Genomic DNA, 20,860 nt, shown 5'->3' with positions numbered 1-20,860 from the left:
CCGAATGCCCACATAAACCAAAGAATAAGGCTTATGTAATCACATGGAACTCTAAGTGATGAAGAACGAAAAAGCGAATATGAAGAAGAAGTCATCAACCTCGCCTTTATGGATATCGGAGATGAAGAACAAGAGGTACGTCAAACCCAACCTGAATCTTTAATGAATGACTCTAACGTGGAATTTCAAAAAGCATTCGAGGACTTATATGAATAAAGTCTCAAATTAGAGTCTGATAAGAATGAACTTGAAAAAGAGGTCGACGTATTCAATAAAAGAGTGGGTGCACTAACCTCAAAGGTGAGTGAACTAGAAAAAAAAAAAAAACTCCAAGTTGAAATCTACCCTTTACACTTTCACCCAAGGGTAAAGGAACCTTGACAATCTTCTTGGATTTCAAAAGAAAGTCCAAATAAAAGAGAAGGACTAGGTAACAATGGAAAAAATCCATCTAGGAGGAAAGAAAAACAAAGAATCCAAGAAGGGGTGACCAAAGAAACCAACCATCCACCTCTTACATCAAATGTGGTTTTTGTAAAAAGACAGGACATTCCATAAACCTGTGTCATGCTAGGAAAAGAAAGACTCCCAACTCTCAAACTGAGAGACCGAGAGTTAGCCCTGCCTACTACTATACGCCCCTAAGAAGGCAATATAGGTCTCAAGAAGACTGCAGACCTATGTCCAGGTATAGAAAATCCCAACCTCAAAGAGAATACTCTATGGAGAGGCCCCAAAGACAATACCAAGGGTATAGGAACTGCCCTCGGAAGACTTATAGACCACAAGGAAAATACCAAAACTAAGGATCCTATAGACCTCAAAGATACTATACTCCTCAAAGATCAAATGGATCTTATGAACCTCAAAGGACCCAAAGATACCCAAAGTCATCCCAAAGGTAGAACCAAAGACTAAAGAGTACAAAACCACTTGGGTTCCAGTAGGAACTTTTGACACTAACAATGATGGACCCATGAGATTATGGTGACCAATGTACGATTAAATTTCTGTTATAGGTTTGCTTGAAGAAAAAGGTGGGAGCCGAATGGGTAATCGACAGTGGATGCTCCAAACACATGACATCCAACAATACTTATTCTCAAGTTTACGGGACTACTTGTTGGTATTGGAAAAATAAGACTTAGAGATATTTCAATCTCAAATGTTTACTTTGTGAAAAATCTGAATTATAATCTTCTAAGTGTAAGTCAGTTATGTGGTATTGGATACAAATTAAAATTTAATGTTTCTCATTGTTGCATCAAAGATACAAATTATAATCTAATTCTAAAAGGGGGAAAAATAGCATCTATGTTTGTATGCTTGAAGAATCAAGATCCTTGAATGCATGTTTGGTTTCTAACCATAGTGAATCATCATTATGGCATAGAAGACTTGGACATGTGAATGTGAAGTTGATTCAAACCATTGCATCCAAGGATCTTTTGAGTAACCTCCCTAAGATCAAGTATGAGAAAGGCAATTTCTATGATGCTTGTCAAAAGGCAAACAAACGAAAGTCTCCCATAAGTCAAAGAATATTGTCTCTCCTCTAGACCATTGGAACTTCTTCATTTAGACCTATTTAGACCTATCAATGTATCTAGTATGAGTGGTAAAAGTTATAAATTTTTAATCATAGATGACTACTCTAAATACACTTGGACTGTTTTTCTAAAAAATAAAAATAATGCCTTCGATGAATTTGCAATTCTATGTAATAGACTGCAAAATCAGAAAGTGTATACGGTAACCTCTGTGAGGAGTGACCATGGAGGAGAATTTGACATATTGCAACAAGTATGGAATGGACCATAATTTCTTTGCTCCTAGAACACCTGAATCTAATGAGGTTGTTGAAAGGAAAAACGGGTCATATAAGAGAAGGCTAGGACTATGCTCAATGAATTTGAAATGAGTATGATGGGAGAGTTAAGTTTCTTCCTTGGTCTTCAAATAAAACATACTGATAATGGGATTTTCATAAACCAAAGCAAGTACACCAAGGAACTGCTAAAGAAATTTTACATTAACAGTCAAAAATCTTCAGACACTCCGATGAGCTCATCCTCGAAACTAACCAAGTATGAAAATAACATTTCTGAGGATGTAACTAGATATAAAGGCATGATTGGGAGCCTTCTATATCTAACGGCAAGTAGATCTGACATCATGTACAGTGTATATGCATGTGCTCGGTTTCAAGCCAATTTTAAGAAATCACACCTTATAGCTGTGAAAAGAATTTTTAAATATTTGAAAAGCATTTGTGATGTTGGGTTATGGTACCCCAAAAACCAACCCCTTGACTTAATCAGCTTTTCAGATGTTGACTTTGCGGGCTAACATATCGACAAAAAAGCACCAGTGGTACCTGTCACTTTCTCGGCTCTTGCCTTGTCACTTGGTTTAGCAAAAAACAAAACTCCATTATTCTATCTACCACTAAAGCCGAATATGTTGCAGCTGGTAGATGCTATGCCCAAATCCTTTGGATGAAGCAAACTCTCCAAGACCTTGGAGTGAGTTTCGAATCTTGCCCAATCATGTGCGATAACACCAGTGCCATAAACTTGAGTAAAAATCCCATTTTGCACTCAAGGGTAAAGCACATAGACATTCGACACCACTTTCTGTGAGACACCATTCAACATGCCGACGTTTCTCTAAAATATATAGAAACCGAGAAACAACTCGTAGATATATTCACTAAACCACTAGGTGAAGAGCATTTCAGTTTCCTAAGGAAGAAGCTTGGAATTTGCAACCCATTTGGTTGAAAGATTAAACATTTTTCATGCATATTTAAATTCCAAAAGCTCAGACTTGAAAAACCCCTTCAAAATTCATAATTTCTGGGTTTTCAGGCAATTCTGGAATCTACCGGTCGACCGCCCTTGATCCACTGGTCGATCGCCCCTAGCATAACAATTTGTCGATCGATCACCTCAATTCTTCTGATCGACCACCACTGACCGAAAGGAATACCGATCAACCGCCACCATCTATCGATCGACCGACACCGTCAAAAACTTGATTCTGAACCCTTTTAAAATCGATTTTTTGATCCTTTTTGCCTCATTTTAAAAACCCTTTTTGGCCTAAAACCCTATTTCGACTATCTCTCTCCCAAACCCTAGCTTGAACCCATTTTTAACCTAGATCTCTTAAGATCCTTCCTTTCCCTCTCAAAACTCTTGCCTTTCTTCTCTTCTTTCGCTTTTCACCATCATGGGCTCTCACCGCCCACATAAATCCAAGAAGACCGTCGCTCAAAAGAGAAAATGGAAGGCCTCTGACAAAGATATCTGGTTCTCCTCCTTCATTGCTCAAGAATCATGGGATTTGGACAATTCTCAACACATATAGCAAGGAAAAACTATCAATTCTGACTCTTTGTCTAGGTGACATCAAAGACCTCTTTGATGCTTTGGGATGGGGCAACATTTTCAAACTAGAGTTCAACTGTTATCCCCACCTAGTCAAAATATTCTTTTGCAACCTTACCTTCTCTAGTGAAGGTGATAATCTTCTAGTCCATTCCTATGTTAAGGGAGTTCCCATAGATATAAACATCTTGATGTTAGGAGAAATCCTAGACATCTCTGTGGTAGGGGAACACAAATACTACAACCCTAAGACCTATATAGAAAAATTCATGGACATTAACTGTGTGTACACTAGCATCATGAAGGACTATGCTAATACGCACAAGATTAAGGCTAAGGAACTCACCGTTCTAGGGAGGATTTTCAACATTATCATCTCCTACAACATCTTACCAAAGAGTGGTCATAGAGATGAGGTCTCACCATTCCATGCCTATCTTACCTACTGTGTCTGCAAGACAGTGAGCATCAATCTTCGTCACATTCTGCTCAAAACCATGATCATCCATGGTGACAAACTTAAAAAGGGAAATATTCCCTATGGAAGGATGATTTATCAAATCTTGGATTATTTTCATGTGGATTTCACTGGTGAATCCTTTGAGCCTCTTCATCAAGAGATCGACATCTCCACTGTTCGAAAGATGCACATCCTTCCCAAGAAGACCACTGCCTCCAAAAGGACTGATGCTGGACCCAGCCAATTACAGCAACAAGGAAGTGATGATCTATCAGCCTTTGCAACCGTTGCCGATCTGGAGAAGTTTGAGAACATCCTCCTTGCCCAATTGGGGAAGATGGAGAGAAAGCAGAATGAAATTCTCCAGCTCCAACGTGGAGACGAGGAAGATGAAGATGATGAAGACAAAGACAAAGAGGAGGACGCTAAAGATGAGGATGAGGATGTAGAGAAATAGGAGCTCTTACTCCTTTTATAGAACTCTTTTGTGATTGTTAAACTCATGTTCTGTTGTTCTTTATTTTATTTTATCTTGTGGAACTCAGCTTTTACTTTAAGTCTTTATCTTTACTTGTTGAAGTACTCTAAGATACAATGCTTAACCTACGGTTAAACTTATGGTTATTTTAGTTAAACAATGCTGCACTTGTGTGTCATAATTAGTTTAAACCTTTTCTTTTCTTTTCTTTTTCCTGGCACATACTCAGGGGAGTATTTTATTCTCTTATGCTGCACATGCACTTTTTTTCTTTTTGGTTCCTTTTTGCTGTTGACAAAAGGGGGAGAAGTATCTCTATATTCATCTCTATATTGAGGATTACTTTAATCTGACTGCCTTTGGAAATGACTTTGGAATTCTGTTTACTGTCTTACTGGCATTTTTTACTGTATTTTAATCTGATTGTCTTTGGAAATGACTTTGGAATTATATTTACTGTGTTTTTGTCATTTCGTGTATTTAGTTATATTTCCTGTGTTTGTTTGTCATCACCAAAAATGGGGAGATTGTTGGGGAATATGCCCACACTCCTTAATGTGTTTTGGTATTAACAACCAAAACATGCGTCTTTAACTCGATTTGATAAAGTGTGATTAGCTTGAAGAAAATAAAATTAGTTTGAAGACACACTTAAAAGAGTCGAATCAAGACATCAAGGAATAACTCATGAAGACATGACCTTGAAGCCAAAGACATTCAAGACTGAGGATGAAGATCTCAAGACCAATAATAGAGATCTCAAGACTAAGAATGAAGATCTCAAGACCCAATATGAAGACAGTAGGATAGATAGTATAATTTGTAATTTGTACCCACATTTCATATGCACGCATCTCATGCATCATAATAGAGTGACCTTAGGTGCTAGAGTGCAAAATGTTCTAGTAAAATTCTGTGAAAACAGAGTGACTTGACTCAAGGGCATTTTGGGTAACCTTAGAATTGGTATCAGGAAATGGACTCTTCATAAAAGTTGTGTGAAATCGAGTCATGATTCCAACACAACTAGTTTTGGGTCAATCCGAGATCAGACCAAATAGTTATGGTCAAAACACTGAGGACTGGTTAGTATGGTAGAGTTCTGTCAAAACAAGGCTTGTCAAGCTGGCGATCGACCGGCTAGTGTAGACACCCAATTTTATCAACATTCTTTGGCTATGATGAAATATGAATCTTGGATGCAACTTTCGACTTTTGACCGGCAAAGATGCTGATGAAAACATTCCCCTACCCAAAACCCTAGAAATCCTAGCGCGGGAAAGAGGAAGGGCTAATTTTGACTTTTCATATATGAAGGAATCTGGTCAAGATGACCATACAGATGAATAGTGCTTTGAAATACAATTCTGATGATATATGATACGTTAAAATCGGATCGAGGATCTCCGGCAATCGTTCCCAGAAAATCACATTTTTTCACATGCATATCGCGCCTTCCCACACATATGCCATGCACACGGACAATCCCACTGAAAACCTAGAAAAATCCTTCACTGACCCGAACACCCTAATATTCATCCCCTACCTACCCAGATAACCCAAAACACTCCCATGTTTGAAACCCAAGAAATCCCCGTGCTGGAGGGAAAGGGTCCAATTTTAACTTTTCATATATAAAGGAATCTAGTTAAGATGACCATATAGATGAATAGTGCTTGGAAATACGATTCCAATGATATACGGTACGCCAAAATCGAACTGACGGATCTCAGGCAATCATTCCCAAAAAATCACGTTTTTCAGCACGCATATAGCACATACCGGCCCGGTCGGCCCATCCAAGCCCAGCCTGGCTACACACCTGTACATCAGCCTACCACACGTTGGGCATGGGCTTATCGCACGTTGTGCGAGGGCTTATTGCACATTGTGCGCGGGCTTGCTGCATATTGTGCGCGGCCTCGCAGCACGCTGTGTGCAGGCCTACCGCACGCTATACGTTGCCCCACCGCACGCTGTGCACGGCACTACAGCACATTGTGCGTGGCCCAATGGTATAGTGCGTGGGACCTGCCGCACATTATGCACATTGTGCCCGCACACTATGCACACCTGGCCAGCACACCGTGCACATGGCCTGCACACCGTGCACTTGGCCCGCACACCATGCACATGGCCCGCACACCCGTGCATTCGTGCACCCTTGACATCACCCGCAACCCCGACAAAACCTTCTCTCTCCTCTCGCTTTTTTGAAAACTGCCTTTTTTGGCAAAATTTTCTATCTCCTCTTGCTTTTTCAAAAACTTCCTTTTCTGACAAAATTTTCTCTCTCCTCTTGCTTTTTTGAAAATTTCCTTTTCTGGTAAAACTTTCTCTCTCCTCTTGCTATTCTGAAAATCACCTTTTTCCAAGCTAAAGTTTCTCTCTACTCCCCTTTTTCTGAAAACCCCATTTTACCCACTGGACAAACACCCTCCCCACCCATTTTTGCCTTCAACCGCCCTTTTACCCATTGGACAAAAATCCTATCTCTTCACTTTATGCAAGAGCTAACCTTTCGTCCACTGGATAAAGGGATTCCCCCTCTCCTACTTGGTTGAAAAAAAACTATAAATACCCCCTCTCCCTTAGAAAAAAGACACCAACAGACACATGAATCCCTTTCAGAGTGAAATTTTCCTCCCCTCCCCCTCTTGATTTTCTTCTGATCTTTGGAGCGATCTTTGTTAAGATCCGAAAACTCATTCGGATCTTCGAAGTGTTTTTTGGATCTTCGAAGTGTTCTTCGGGATCTTAAAGATTTTCAATCCAAATCCTTAGTTAGATCCAGTTTTTAACCAAAAATAATATGTTCTTGAGCCACCTCCTTTGAGTGTTCTTGAGCGTTCTTGAGATAGAAACCCCCCTTTTTTAAGGTTCTTTGGGTCTACAAAGAGATCTTTGTTAAGATCTGAAACTCTGTTCATATCTTCAAAGTGTTTTTCAGGACTTTGGAGTTATTCAATCAATTTTTATGTCAGCTTGTTTTTTTTTTTTAGAAATAGCCTTTCCTAGCTGAACCTCTGTCCGAGTGTTCCTAGAATCTTTCTAGGAATAGCCATTCTTAGCGGAAGCTTTGCCAAAGTGCCACCTCATCCCAAGCTCGGAAATAGCCTTTCCTAGCCGAACCTCTTTTCGAGTGTCCTTAGAATCTTTCCAGAAATAGCCATTCCCAGCAAAAGCTCTACCAAAGTGCCACCTCAACCTAGCCCTCCCTTAGCCTATCCCCATCGGAAGCTCTGCCGGAGTGCCATTTCATCCCAAGCCTGAAAATAGCCTTCCCTAGCCAAAGCTCTATCCGAATCCAAATCTGGAAATAGTCTTTCCTAGCCGAAGCTCTATCCGAATCCAAATCCGAAAGCAACCGTTCCTGGCCGAAACTCTGTCCAGATACCATCATAATTAGCATCTCTCAAGAGAGGAAGTTGGAGGTCAAGATCATCTTCCCCTGAGCCAGGAGAACATGAAAGACAGTCTGAGCCGGTACCAATCAGGGGCCCACCCCTCTTGACCCAAAACAGGGGTCAAATTCAGGTACAATCTCTCTCCCCACTCAAGCATAATGTAGACATCTAATAATTCTTGTTTTAGTGTATATAATAGTTTGAATTCAAATAATGTATATACATGTGATAACTTAGCCATACATGTGGAATAGTAATAATAGTGGGAAATGTTCGTTCCCAAGCATCTAGCAAGAAGATCAGTTGAACTGGGGCAGATTGGGTGCTTAACACCTTCCCAACTTTGTAACCTGACACTTACCCTAAATCTCTGGACCAGACCAAATTTTGGGCCCTTTTCTCAGGAATCGGGCCCACCCCCAGGTCTTAGGCCCATAACCCTAAGTGGTGACTCTAAACCCCATTTGCATGATCCCGATCCCCGAATTGGACCATCATCAAAACCCCCATCTCAAATGGTAAATTTTACTCCCTTGCGAAATAGGCCTCCACATATCTCCAAGCGGCGATACGGTGATGCGAGGCTCACAAGTGAAGCACACGCGATGTGAGCCACCTCCCCCTAGCCACGAAGGTGAAGGGAGAGAGAGGAGAGAGGGTGGGGATCCATCTCCAGCCGCTACCCTCATAGCTGGATGTAGCAGTCGACCGGAACTGTCCAAGACCATAGTTGATCTATCGAAAAAAAGTCTCAGTCAATCGGTGTCTCTTTGGAAGAACTCCAATAGCTAGTTTTTGTCCCTAATGGCTCTTCCGGCCAACCGACTACCGATGGCCGTCGACCGATGGTCCCAGAATACCACCGTTAGAGCCTGATTTTCTGTCAAAAATGCTTCACTAAGTTCACTTATAAATACCCTTGTTGCTTTTAATTAAATATCAATTAAGCAAGAGCATTAAGAGCACTATTGTGAGCATTCAAGAGTCATTAAGATTATTATATCCTACTTGAGCTGTTCAAGTCATTGAATTCCTATAAGAGCTCAAGTCTCAATCAAGTCCTCCACTCTCTCTCCTGTTCAAGTCAAAGCCATAGAGAGGACTTTACATAATGTGCATTATTCATCTCTCATTATCATCATTTGCACCACACTTGGGATATTCCTCTTATTCCACTACTTCTTAATTTTACTATTTTTACAATTCTAAAATGTACTTAGGGTTGTAAGGATTCTCTTATTCTAAAAAGAGGAAGGTGTCTCTCTACCTCCAAAAGAGATTGTAAAAGCCCCTCTCTGTTTTTAATGGAAATTTGTCGGATACTCTTATTTGTGAAAAATATTGTAAGGTTTTCTTCCCTACCTACCGTACTAAAAGGGAGAACTAGTGGAATACCTTACAAGAGGATTCTCGTAGGTAGTGGACTGGACTCGGATTGAGTCGAGCCACTATAAATCTTGTGTGTATGTGATTATAATTATTTCTTTTATTCCGCTTTAGTTTTAATTCGCAATCACACTTGGAGATATGATCTTGAAAAGTTTTAATTTCTACTAGTATGACCTATTCACCCCCTCTAGGTTATTTCAATAATCTCTGAGGAAGGATCGTCAAATAAAGACACTTAGATTTTTTTCTAATATCAAAGGAGTCTCTTTTCTGCAGTTACAGAGTAAGCAATTCATGCTCATTGGTCAGGTTTCTATGTTTGAAACCACATGCTATTCAAGTTTCTATCTCAGAATGATTATTATGTCATTAGAAAAAGAAGCCACCTTGAGGCTTAATTCAAACCTTTTTTGGCATCGTCACCAAGTTTAATTTCTTGAAGAACAATTGCCTCTTCCAACTCTCCAAAATCGAAGATAGGTCCTCGTTAATTATTGTAAAAAAAAAAAAAAAATCAGAAACAAACAAACAACTGCCTAGCACAGTTGGTGAGTTTTGGTGTGCGAAAAACCCCATGCTCACCAGGAGGTCTCAAGTTCGAGCCTCCTGACTGTTACCTACTTCCCTCCCTACCTTCCTACCTACCTACCAAAAAAAAAAAAAAAACTGATTATAAGAAGCAGATTAATGAATGACAAAGTAGATTACAAAGAGAATAAAACCCAGTAATGGCTTTGAGTTTAATATTTGATCAGAGCAAACAAGGAGACCAAAAGGGATGACCAATCCCCTGTAAGACTGCATATGGCATATGTTGATTTGATGGTTCAGAACATGATAGACCAGTATCTCCGACTCTATGACGACTCGACTATCTTAGAGAGAGATGTAGAACCAATTTAGAGTTGAGGAAGGAAGTTGGAGAGAACAAAAGTAAAATTTTTTTTGCGTTTGGTTATCCATCCAGACGCAGTGACTCGTCTCGACAGTGTCGAGAATGGATCGAACGATTATTAATCTCTCGATCCATTCTCGACGTTTTCTTCCTTGATATATATATTTATTGAAAATGAAGAAGAAGAAGAAGGAGGTGGAGGGTAATTATGTCTTTTTGTATTTTAAAATTAACATCTGTATTACAGTGTTAGTTTTTTGGGATTAAATATAATAAACGAATTTTTAGGGGGAGGACGTAATATTGGCAAATGCCAGGGAGGTTGATGTAAATCACAAGAAAAAATAAATAAAATAAAATAGAGACGACAATGTTAATGATTTTGGATTTTTTTTTTCAATGATATTAAAAAAAAAAGCCGAATCCCTAATATATTAATGTTTTGCAATAAAAGAAAGAAATTAAAAAGTTTTTTTTTTTTTTTTCTTTTTCCCTTTGGTAAAGAATTAAGAAATGTTAATGTTATAATAAGTAAGTGACAGAGGAGAAAAGGTGTTTGATGTTAAAAGGGGATGAGTATGAGACACGGACGAGGAGAGACACAGACAGAGAGAGAGAGAAAGGGAGTCCCATTTTCTCCTGCAAGTCATCAATTAAGATTTCCCTCTATCTCTTGCCTCTTTCGCTGTCCCTGCTTTTGCACCCGAACACTCATCCATAATACACAGACAGCCGACGTATTTAGAATTTAGAAGAGACAGAGAGGGAGGGAGACTCGAGAATTCCCCTTCCTCTCTGCCTCTGCTGCTCTTCTTCTTCTCCTTCTTCCTGTTGCCACCGCTCCGCCACCGCTCCGCCACCTCAATCAAACTACTCAGAAGTGGGGTCAGGGTGCAAAGAGATAAAGACATTGAGTCATGGGCTGCTGTGAATCGTTTCCGTTAAGGGAGACTGAACCAGAGAAAGGAAAAGTACAGAATCATAACCAAAACCCGCCATTTAACCACCCACCTCTCTCCGGTGATGCCGACGCCTCTGCCGCTGCTGCTGGAGTCCCTCCGTTCTCAGAGTTCTCACTTTCAGACCTCAAAGCTGCCACCAATAACTTCAGCTCCGACTTCATCGTATCTGAGAGCGGCGAGAAAGCCCCCAATCTCGTCTACAAGGGCCGTCTACAGAACCGCCGATGGATCGCCGTCAAGAAATTCACCAAAGTAGCGTGGCCTGATCCCAAGCAGTTCGCTGTATTGCCTCAACCCCATTTGGCATTTGGGTCTTTAATCTTCTGTTGATTAAATCCGTTTCCTGAACTTCTTTGTTGTTCCCGATTTCCTTTGGTTTTGTGTGTGTGTTTTTTGATTGTTGTCTGTTTCGGTTTCCATCTCTTTGGTCGGCGGGGTTTAGGAGGAAGCGTGGGGAGTTGGGAAATTGCGGCATCGTAGGCTTGCGAATTTGATTGGTTACTGCTGCGATGGCGAGGAGAGGTTACTTGTTGCTGAATACATGCCCAATGACACCCTTGCGAAGCATCTATTTCACTGTATGTGCAGTTATGTTTTCTAAATGTCTGTTTTCTGGTTCTCATCCTTTCTTCTTCTCAACTGTTTGAGGATGTACATCTTTCTCTTCTTTCTTTTCTTTCTTTTCTTTAATAGCATTGGGAGATCTATTTGTATTTACCGTATTTTGGCATTCGTTAGTCTTGGCCAGTTGAGTAGCTAATGCCTAAATGAGATGTATTTGTTCCTGATTGATATTGCCTTACCGGGGATCCTCATATTGAAGAATTCCATGGCTGATTACATTGTGTTTGTTTTGGCAGCTTATAGTGCGAAATTTTGTATTTTCATTGAAGGATACGATGTCTATTGATTTCTGCCCCGTCAACCCCTCTCCCTCGTATTTCCTTCTGAATTTGTTCATGTATACTGAGCTAATTCTCACTTTGAAAAAATGGTTGTGAACTAAGCTGCAATGAAATATTAGCTTCTTGATATGCTCAGTGTTTAGCAAGGGTTATGTGACACTGGCTTCAAATTTGTTACTTTTTGTCAGGGGAAAATCAAACCATTGAGTGGGCAATGCGTTTAAGAGTTGCTTTATATATTGCTGAAGCCTTGGACTACTGTAGTACGGAAGGGCGACCGTTATACCATGATCTTAATGCTTACAGGGTCTTATTTGATGAGGTGTTCTACTTTATCTGGTCTCAGCCATGTGTATCTTTTTGTTTTCCTTCTATTGTTTATCCCATGTATTGTGGTACTCAAATGGTCGTTTTTTGATGATGCATCTGTGCTTGTAGGATGGCGATCCACGGCTTTCCTGTTTTGGCCTTATGAAAAATAGCAGGGATGGGAAAAGTTATAGCACAAATCTTGCATACACTCCTCCAGAGTATTTAAGAAATGGTATCTGCTTTGCTGCTTGTGGTTTTTTTTTTTTTCTTGCTTTTCTATGCTTGTGGTGTTACTAGCCCTGATTAAAGTACCTGGAACATGTGTTTTACTGAACCCTGAATCTATAGGTTCCGACATTTGTGGCTTTATTTATTAGCGTAAGAATGAGCTTCAAAAGAACATGCATAGAATGCAGGTTCATGTCGGAAAATTGGTTTGGACATTGAACTTCTAGATTTAGGTATCTATTAGAGTAATCAAGTTTTTAGATCCAAATGGTATACGAAACTTCTGTTTCACGAGCTGGGGGATCATCACCGCTAAGCTATATAAAAGATAATTTTCAAAACCTTGTCTTCCTGTTAAATATTCCAATTTATTGGAGGATTGTCTTTTCTTTTCACTTCCAAATCTTAAGATGCCTTTATAATTTAGCTTGAAGGTTTCAGTGTAAAAGCTCAGAGATTCTCATAAGAGTTAAAAATTTGAAATAGGTTTTGATTATTAAAAACTTTCCTTTTGTGTTGATGCTTTACTAAAAACTATTAGCAAGAGAGAATGCCAACATAATGAATTGTGGCCTAGAAATGAATTTCAATTTGCAATTTATAGGAACCTGAATACAAACCTAATCATTACTGCATTCATCGTTGGAGGTTTTCACTCAATTATTAGGGGCATGGTTCGAGATCTCCGCTAATATCTCGTTTTTTCAAAAAGGCGAGACGAGATGCATGGCCAGATATAAATCGTACAAAAACTCAAGTGAGATCTCAAGATCTCGCCAAATCTCGCCAAGATCTCGCCAAATCTTGCCAAGTTCTCACCAAATCTCGCCTCTCTCTCTACTTTTTTGAAGAAAAAACACTAAGGAGGAAGGATTTTGGTGCTTTTGCTTGAGGATCTCCATTCTTACACTGATTGAAGCTTAAAGAGTAGAGAATATTACCTTTTCGTCCACATTTAGAGTTACTTTTCTTATATATAATGTCTTTTAAATTCTTATGATTATGTTGTGTCATGTGTTGATTGTGGAATAGAGCATACTAGCTTAAGGTCTGAAGAGTCGGAGACTACTTACATAGGGTACGAAGTCAAAGTACAATTTTAGGTTTGATTATTAAAAAACTGATGTTTCAATTGAGTTTAGAAGGCCTAAAATATGGTAAATACCAACTTTTAGGGGATACAAAGACCATATAGTCACCGAGACTAACCACCGAGTCAACTAGGAAAAAATACATGATCTCGGTGAGATCTGGCGGGATCTCTCTTTTTTGGATTAGCGAGATGGGGGGCTAGAGCGAGATCTTAAACCTTGATTAGGGGTGATTGCTGGTATCTTGTTTCACCATTGCACCCAAAGGTTTTTCTATGCTATTGTTACCTGTTATAGGATGCGCTTCTTCTATTCCTATAGATATTGATCATTCATTGCTATCCTTATTAAGGGTGATTGCTGGTATCTTGTTTCACCATTCCACTCAAAGGTCTTTCTATGCTATTGTACCTGTTATAGGATGCACTTCTATTCCTATAGAGCTTGATCATTCATTGCTATCCTTATTGTGCTAATGTGTGCTGTCGAATCCAAGGTGAAAGAGGCTCTTAGGTTGGAGGCTTGCAGTTCAAATTAATAAGATTGGGCTTTTTTGTGGAATTGTGTGTTGGCTAAAGGTGTGGAAATCTAATAAAAAACTTTGGGATTTAAGCTACTGGAAAATTGTTTAAGTTTTTTCCTTAGAATGGGTAATGATATTATGAGATCTGGTTTGATCTTCACTCTTTCACTCCCTCTACGGGATCTCTTCCCTGGGGGATTGCGGGAGATTTCGATGTAGTCAGATTTAGTCATGAAAAACTTGGTGGTGAGCCTATCGATAGCCCTTCAATTGATTCCTTTAATGATTGTATTGAGGACTTCATCTTGAATGATCTGAGATGGTTGGGTGTCGAGATCAATGGCACAACTGTCGTCAAGGCCTAAATCGAGTTGCTTCCAGACTTGATAGAGCTATTGTCAATGAATCTTGGGTATCTTCCTTTCCCTCCTCTCATGCATCCTTTGATCTTTTAGGTATCTTTGACCACAGCCCCATCTCCCTTCACACCCGTCCATTCATATCATTCTGCCCTACGTAGTTTAAGTTCTTCGACCTGTGGACCCTCCACTAGGATTACCTTCACACTGTCAAAGATGCTTGGGACATCCCTGTCCATTGGAGCAAGAAAGCTTTGTAACATCAAAGCTGATCTCAAGAGTTAGAACTTCTCCTCCTTGGGTGACATATCCTCTAGAGTGTCTTTCCTATAAGCTCAAGCTAGAGGTCATTCAAGCTAGGCTCCAATCCGACCTCCACAACTCTTCCACTGTTGTTGAAGAAAACTTGGTCTCCATTGAGCTCTCCTCCCTCCTTGCCTAGAGAGAAAGTTTTCTCGTTCAGAAATCTAGAATCAAGTGGCTTGAGTTGGGTGACTCCAATGCAGCTTTCTTTCATCGTTCCCTGAAATCTAGAATGAATGTCAACACCAGTCCTTTGCTCACTTCAAGTGATGGCTCCATCTTGTGCAATCCTGAGGACATCAAATCCGAAGCTGCGTCCTACTTTGAGAATTTGTTTCATCCCCCTCCCACTCCTCCAATCCCTTTTTGTCCTGATCTTCTCAATAAATTTATCCCTGAGAATCTTTATTCTTCCCTTCAATTCGTTCCCTCTAATGACGAGATCCTATTTGCCATTTTTCCCATAAAGCTAACAAAGTTCTTGGGCCTGATGGCTTCAGTATGAGATTCTTCTCATCTTGTTGGGACATCATCAAGTCGGATCTTATTATTGCCATATCCTCAACCCCAATCAGATTAAAGGGATAAATTAATCTCCCTTTATCTCATTCTGAAAAGGAAAGTGCTTCCTCTATGACCAACTCAGGCCTATCTTCCTCTGTAATCTCCTTCACAAGTTCATAGCCAAAATCCTTGCCAATCGAATCCAGTCGGTTGTTGACTCTTTATTCAGTGCCAATCAGTCAACATTTATTGCTGGGAGAAGCATCGCGAATAACATCATCCTATACCATGAGATTGTCAGAGGGTTTTTATAAGAGATCCCACTCCTTTGCTCTGCCACACTCATTAAGATTGACATCCACAAAGCCTTTGACTCTATCAAATGGGATTTCATTTCCAGAGTCCTGCTTCATATGTCATCCCCCTTGTCTTTATCCACTTGATCCATTCTTACATTTCCTCTTCCTTCTTCCCTGTCTTTGTGAATGGAAGCCTAGTAGGATTCTTCCCCTCCTCTCTGGGTATTAGACAAGGTTGTCCTTTATCCCCTTTTCTCTTATCCCTTTCACTTAAGGTTCTCTCAAGATCCATCCAATCCTCCACCTTATCTCAATCTCGAAATGAAAATCTCTCTTGCTCACCCACTTAGCTTTCGCAAATAATCTTATGATTTTTTTGAAAGCTGCCTGGTTCCATTTGCTCCATTATGTCCTCCGCCTCTTTGAGAATCTCTCTGGGCTCCATATCAACCTCCTCAAATCCTATCTCTTCCTTTCCGATCTCTGATGCCTCCAAAGCTTGTCTCTTAGAGCTCACTAGCTTCTCCATTGACTCTCTTCCAGTCAAGTACTTGGTTCTGCCCCTTGTCACCTCTAGACTCACTACTCATCATTGTTCCCCCATACTCGATCTCATGAGAAAAAGGTTTTAGTTGTGGAAAGGTAAACTCCTTTCTTTTGTTGGTCGCCTTGAGCTTGCTAGATCAACGATCCAATCAATGCACCTTTTCAGGTCTGGCATCTTCATTCTCCCCAAATCAATCATTAAGGCTATTGAATCCCTTATTTGCTCCTTCCTCTAGAAAGGAGGTGATGGCTTCAAATTCCTTTACCCAATCAGTGGGCTTCAGTGTGCCTTCCTAAAGCTGAAGGAGGTCTAGGCATGAGAAGAATTAAAGCTGCCAACACTGCTGCCATCCTTAAGCTTATTTGGAAGACTGCCACTAAGCACAACAGTACATGGGTCTCTTGGGACTATCCCTCTCTTAAGAATGATTCCCTCTGGAATGTCTCTCACTTTATTGACGCCTCTTGGGTCTAGCACAATATTCTCAACTCTAGACCCAAGGCTATGGAGGCTATCACTTGTTCCATTGGTAATGGCTCCTCGATTTTTCTTTGGCTTGACCCTTGGCATCTTTCAGGGGTGCTCCTATCTCTTGTTAGTCCTAGGACTATTTACATTTCTAGCCTTAGTAGATCAGCCACTGTTGATGCAATCCTTACTGATGGTCCTTGTGACACACTAATATGGCAAGTACCAGACCTGCTTGGGAGATTGTGGTGAGGTGTCCCCACCAAGAATACGACAAGTACCATGGTGTTTGGGAGATCAGTGAGGGTGTGTAAACTTTAGTCTCACATCGCTTAAGGGAAGATTACTAGGCTAGTTGATAACGTCTAGCCTCCTTAACATGGTATAACGCGTTTTAAAGCCTTGAGGTCCATTGACCAAAGAGGACAATATTGTGCCAATGTTAATGGGCTAGGCGTTACAAATGGTATCCGAGCAGACCCTGACAGTATGTAGGGCCACAATGGGACGCTGTGCCGAAAGGGGAGAAGATTGTGATACCTAAGAATGCGAAAAATACCAAACCCACCTGGGAGATTGGTAAGGTGTCTCCACCAAGAATACGAGAAGTAGTAGGGTGTTCAAGAGATTATGAGGGTGTGTAAACTTTAGTCTCACATCTCCTAGGGGAGATTACTGGGCTAGTTGATAACCTCTTGCCTCCTTAACATGGTACCACTTGTTTTAAAGCCTTGAGGCCCATGGGCCAAAAATGACAATAATGTGCCAGTGTTAATGGGGTTGGGAGTGGGACTTTTACCCTTATCCCAGGTTCGGGTCGTCACAGTGCTTGGTCCCCTCTCAATTTCCCCCTCCCCTTGCTAGTCTTCCCTCCCCTCTATCCCTCTAGGCCATCATGGTAGAATTGATATAATCTCTTGGCTCCCCTCCCCCTCCTGTTGGGATTTCATTCGTTCTAGAGGCCCCCTTTCCCTTACCGCATCATCATCTGGTTCAAAAGTCAAATCCTTGCCAAAGTTTCACTGCTTGACTAGCCATTTCCATCTGTCTTCTAACTCAGTCATTTCTCATCTATTGGCACATCCAAGTTCCTTCCACTTACTGTCTTTGCTGAAATGGGATGGAAGATGTTGATCATCTTTTTTTCTCTTGCCCTTTTTACTCCACTATCTGGAAGAGGGTCCTTAGTTGCTGCTGGCCTACTAGAAGAATAGTGCTTCCCCTCAGTAGAGAATGGATTGGGATTGATATGAATTTTTGTTGGTTCATCCAATTGCGACACTGCTAGAAAGCTTGCATTCTATGCTACCATCTATTATATCTGGATGGAGAGGAATCTACATAGATGGATCTCCAAATCTCGCTCCTTTGATAAGATTTGGAGTGCCATCTACTTCGACGTCAACTCCAAACTGTCCTCTATACGCCCTCTCCCCATTAGAAACTGTCTAAGGAACAGACTTATTGTTGTTCCCTGGGGCCTTCCCTCCACCATTCTCTATCCCTCCACCCTAGCTGTTTTGTTTCCCTTCGGGTTTTTTATTTTGGTTTGTAGCCTATCAGCTTAGATTAGTTCCCTCCCTTTTTTGGCTATGTGCTCCCTCCCCTTCTTTCCCCTTGTATACTCTTCTTCTCTTTGGTAACAAAATTATTTATTCATCAAAAAAAAAAAAAAAAAAAAAAAAAAAAAAAAGAAATCAGTAAGAGAAAATTCTAATCACATAGTATATGATCTAGAAGAACCTGGAAACCACCCTAGCACATAAAGTGCCACACCTTTGAAGGAGTCTGTGTACAGATCTGATCAAGCAGCAACACGAAAAGTTTGTCGAGTTGTTTGAGACTGAAGTACAAAGGGTTCTGTGTAGATATCTCATGAAAAGACTCTTATTTTGACTCAAAACTCCGAAAGATATAAATCCCATTGTGGACTGATAACTTGCTAATAGTTTGGCTATAGCTGTCCATGACCTCATCAGATTGGCTGGATCTTGGATTTATTAGATTGTTAACTGAGAAAGTATCTATTACTACACCTTAATTTTTTTTTCTATAAGAATTCCTTGTTTATCTTGGATTTCTTAAAATTTCCGTGTTTTCAATTAATCTCTGTATTCTGATTTTAGTTCTCTGCCCTTTTATTGATTCTGAACTTCATGATGGTTTCAAAATCTGAACTGTCCAATTAATTCTAGAATCCTCTTGCAACTAGGATTTATTAAATCTTCAGATTTCTGAATCTGTTTTGGCTGATCTGTTCTGTTACTAGTTCTATTACCAGTTATTCAATTGTTAGAGCCTTAATTGATCACTGGTTTGAACTTCCATTCTGTCCATCGATTCTGCAGTGGTTGTGTCCTTCCCCAAATTGGATCACTCCATAACTGAGAATCTAATTCTCAGGTTCCAGTGACACTTTGCAGCACTGATCCTCGCTCCATAATAGACCTTTGACCATTTTAGCATAAACAGACTAGTACTCTTCGAGTTATTTGAATTTCTCCCAATCTGGTTTCTCCTTTTTTCCTGTGAACCAGTCGCAAGCTAAGTCTCCCACTGGATTTTATCAGTTCTGGATTAGCACTACATTAGTGTGTTGAAATGAGTGTTTGAGCCTTGTCAACATGCATTTTCAATGGAACATATGTTGATTTGTGAAGAGCATAAAGGATAAGAGGTCCCTACACATCGTAGCGGATGAGTCACTGAGTAGTTGAATGTGGTAAATAGTCAATTATCATGAAAGACAATCAATTATTATGTTAATATATTTATATCCCCATGGTATGTGCCATATAGAGTGCCATTATACAGTTTGGTAGAGGATTTGGTATGGGTCTAATGTTAACCTTGGTAATCAGCCACTCTTTCAGTAGATTATTGAAAACCAACCCCAACGGCATCCCAAAGTCTGATAAATGTCCCCCTCGTTGCTATGTTTGTGGGTTTGCATAAATTATGACTAGTGTAGTAGTATTGTTTGCGGAAGTCCCTTGACCTGCATTTGCCATGTATATGTCATTTTTTCCTTGGTAACTCCTCTTTCCTCATTGCTTCTAGCTGTGAATTTACCTCCCGTTCCAGGTAGATTATCAGCCAAGATGGAATCTTCTATTTGACTACCAGCCTTTTCTATGTATTTTTAGGCTTCCAATAGCTAATTTAAGTTTAACGATACTCTTGTTGTGGGCTTTAGGGGAGCCAGAAAGTATATGTTATACTTTAGTGCTTAAAAGTGAAATTGTAAAGTTCTGAGCTTTCATTACAAGATTTTAACTTTTAATCACAGTATGTTTCCTCCATTTGGAAAAACCTAGTCCACAACTTGACTTCGCAAGGCAAAACTCCTAGACATGTTTTACTGGTAATCGTAGTTGTCAAGGCATCGCCTAAGTGTCCAGACTCTTTCTTGGTTTCAAGGTGACAATTTGCCTTGTTGACACTCACAAATTTACGTTGATTTATGTTTATCACTTTATTTTTCAATGTATATGCTGATATTATATCCTACAAGATGTTTATTATTTATTTGTTCATTTTCTCATAGCAGGTCATTACTAGCATAATTATATCATATTGCATTGATATGGCTTTTATGTTGCATATAAGCGTACAACAAATCAGTCTTATCTCAACTGAATGGGGTCGGCTACATGGATCCAATCAAAGAAAGCAAAGAAAAGTACGAGTAAAAGGGAAGGGATAGAACACAACAAATAATCTCACCTAAATGGGGTCAGCTACGTGGATTCTTACCCTCCAATCAGATCTATTTGAGGTCATACTTGGGAGTTGGGACTTGGGACAAGACCTAAACAAATAATCTCCATAGGCTTTTTTTTATGTTGCATATAAGCAGAATTATGTAAAATTATCATTGCTAGAATACATATAGTCATATACTTCACGCCTTGTCGCCTAGGTGCCCCTCCAATGCCTTGGGTCACCTTGTCGCCTTGACAATTATGGTGGTGATTCTATTACAAGGATAATAACTTAGTGATGCATACAAGGAAAGGAAGGCATTGCCAATGGGTTGCACATGGTCAGTGGACACACAGAACAGCGTATTATATATGAGGGTGGTAGCCATAGGTTGTGTTTCTACCTTGGTTTTGTTATTTATTAACTCCCCCCATGTTTGGTTCATGAAATGGCAGTTCTGTAATTTTAGGGTTGTGTAGAGTGAAAATGGTCTTGACTCAAGTTTATTTTGTATTTGGGTTCCATTAATATGGGTTTTATTTGTATTTATTAGTTTTTTATAAGTAGTATTATTACATTTTCAAGTATTATGGGTATGCGGGCTTTTTTCTTCAATTGTCTTAACACCCCCCC

General features: G+C 40.0%; 1 protein-coding gene across 1 annotated transcript in view; it reads left to right on the top strand.

The window, feature by feature from the left end:
- Window positions 1–10,594: 10,594 nt before the first annotated feature.
- The window catches only part of LOC122073897 (serine/threonine-protein kinase BSK1-like), a 19,951-nt gene continuing 9,685 nt past the window's right edge, over window positions 10,595–20,860 (top strand). The window contains exons 1-4 of the mRNA XM_042638588.1: window positions 10,595–11,265; window positions 11,426–11,561; window positions 12,077–12,210; window positions 12,327–12,432. Of these exons, the coding sequence (XP_042494522.1) occupies window positions 10,939–11,265; window positions 11,426–11,561; window positions 12,077–12,210; window positions 12,327–12,432 (703 nt within the window). The 5' untranslated portion in view covers window positions 10,595–10,938. The remainder of the gene's footprint in view (window positions 11,266–11,425; window positions 11,562–12,076; window positions 12,211–12,326; window positions 12,433–20,860) is intronic.

Source organism: Macadamia integrifolia, chromosome 3 (genome assembly GCF_013358625.1).
Source record: "Macadamia integrifolia cultivar HAES 741 chromosome 3, SCU_Mint_v3, whole genome shotgun sequence".
Classification (NCBI taxonomy): Eukaryota; Viridiplantae; Streptophyta; class Magnoliopsida; order Proteales; family Proteaceae; genus Macadamia; species Macadamia integrifolia.
Note: the sequence above shows the minus strand (reverse complement) of the source record. Positions and strands in the feature narration are given on the sequence as shown.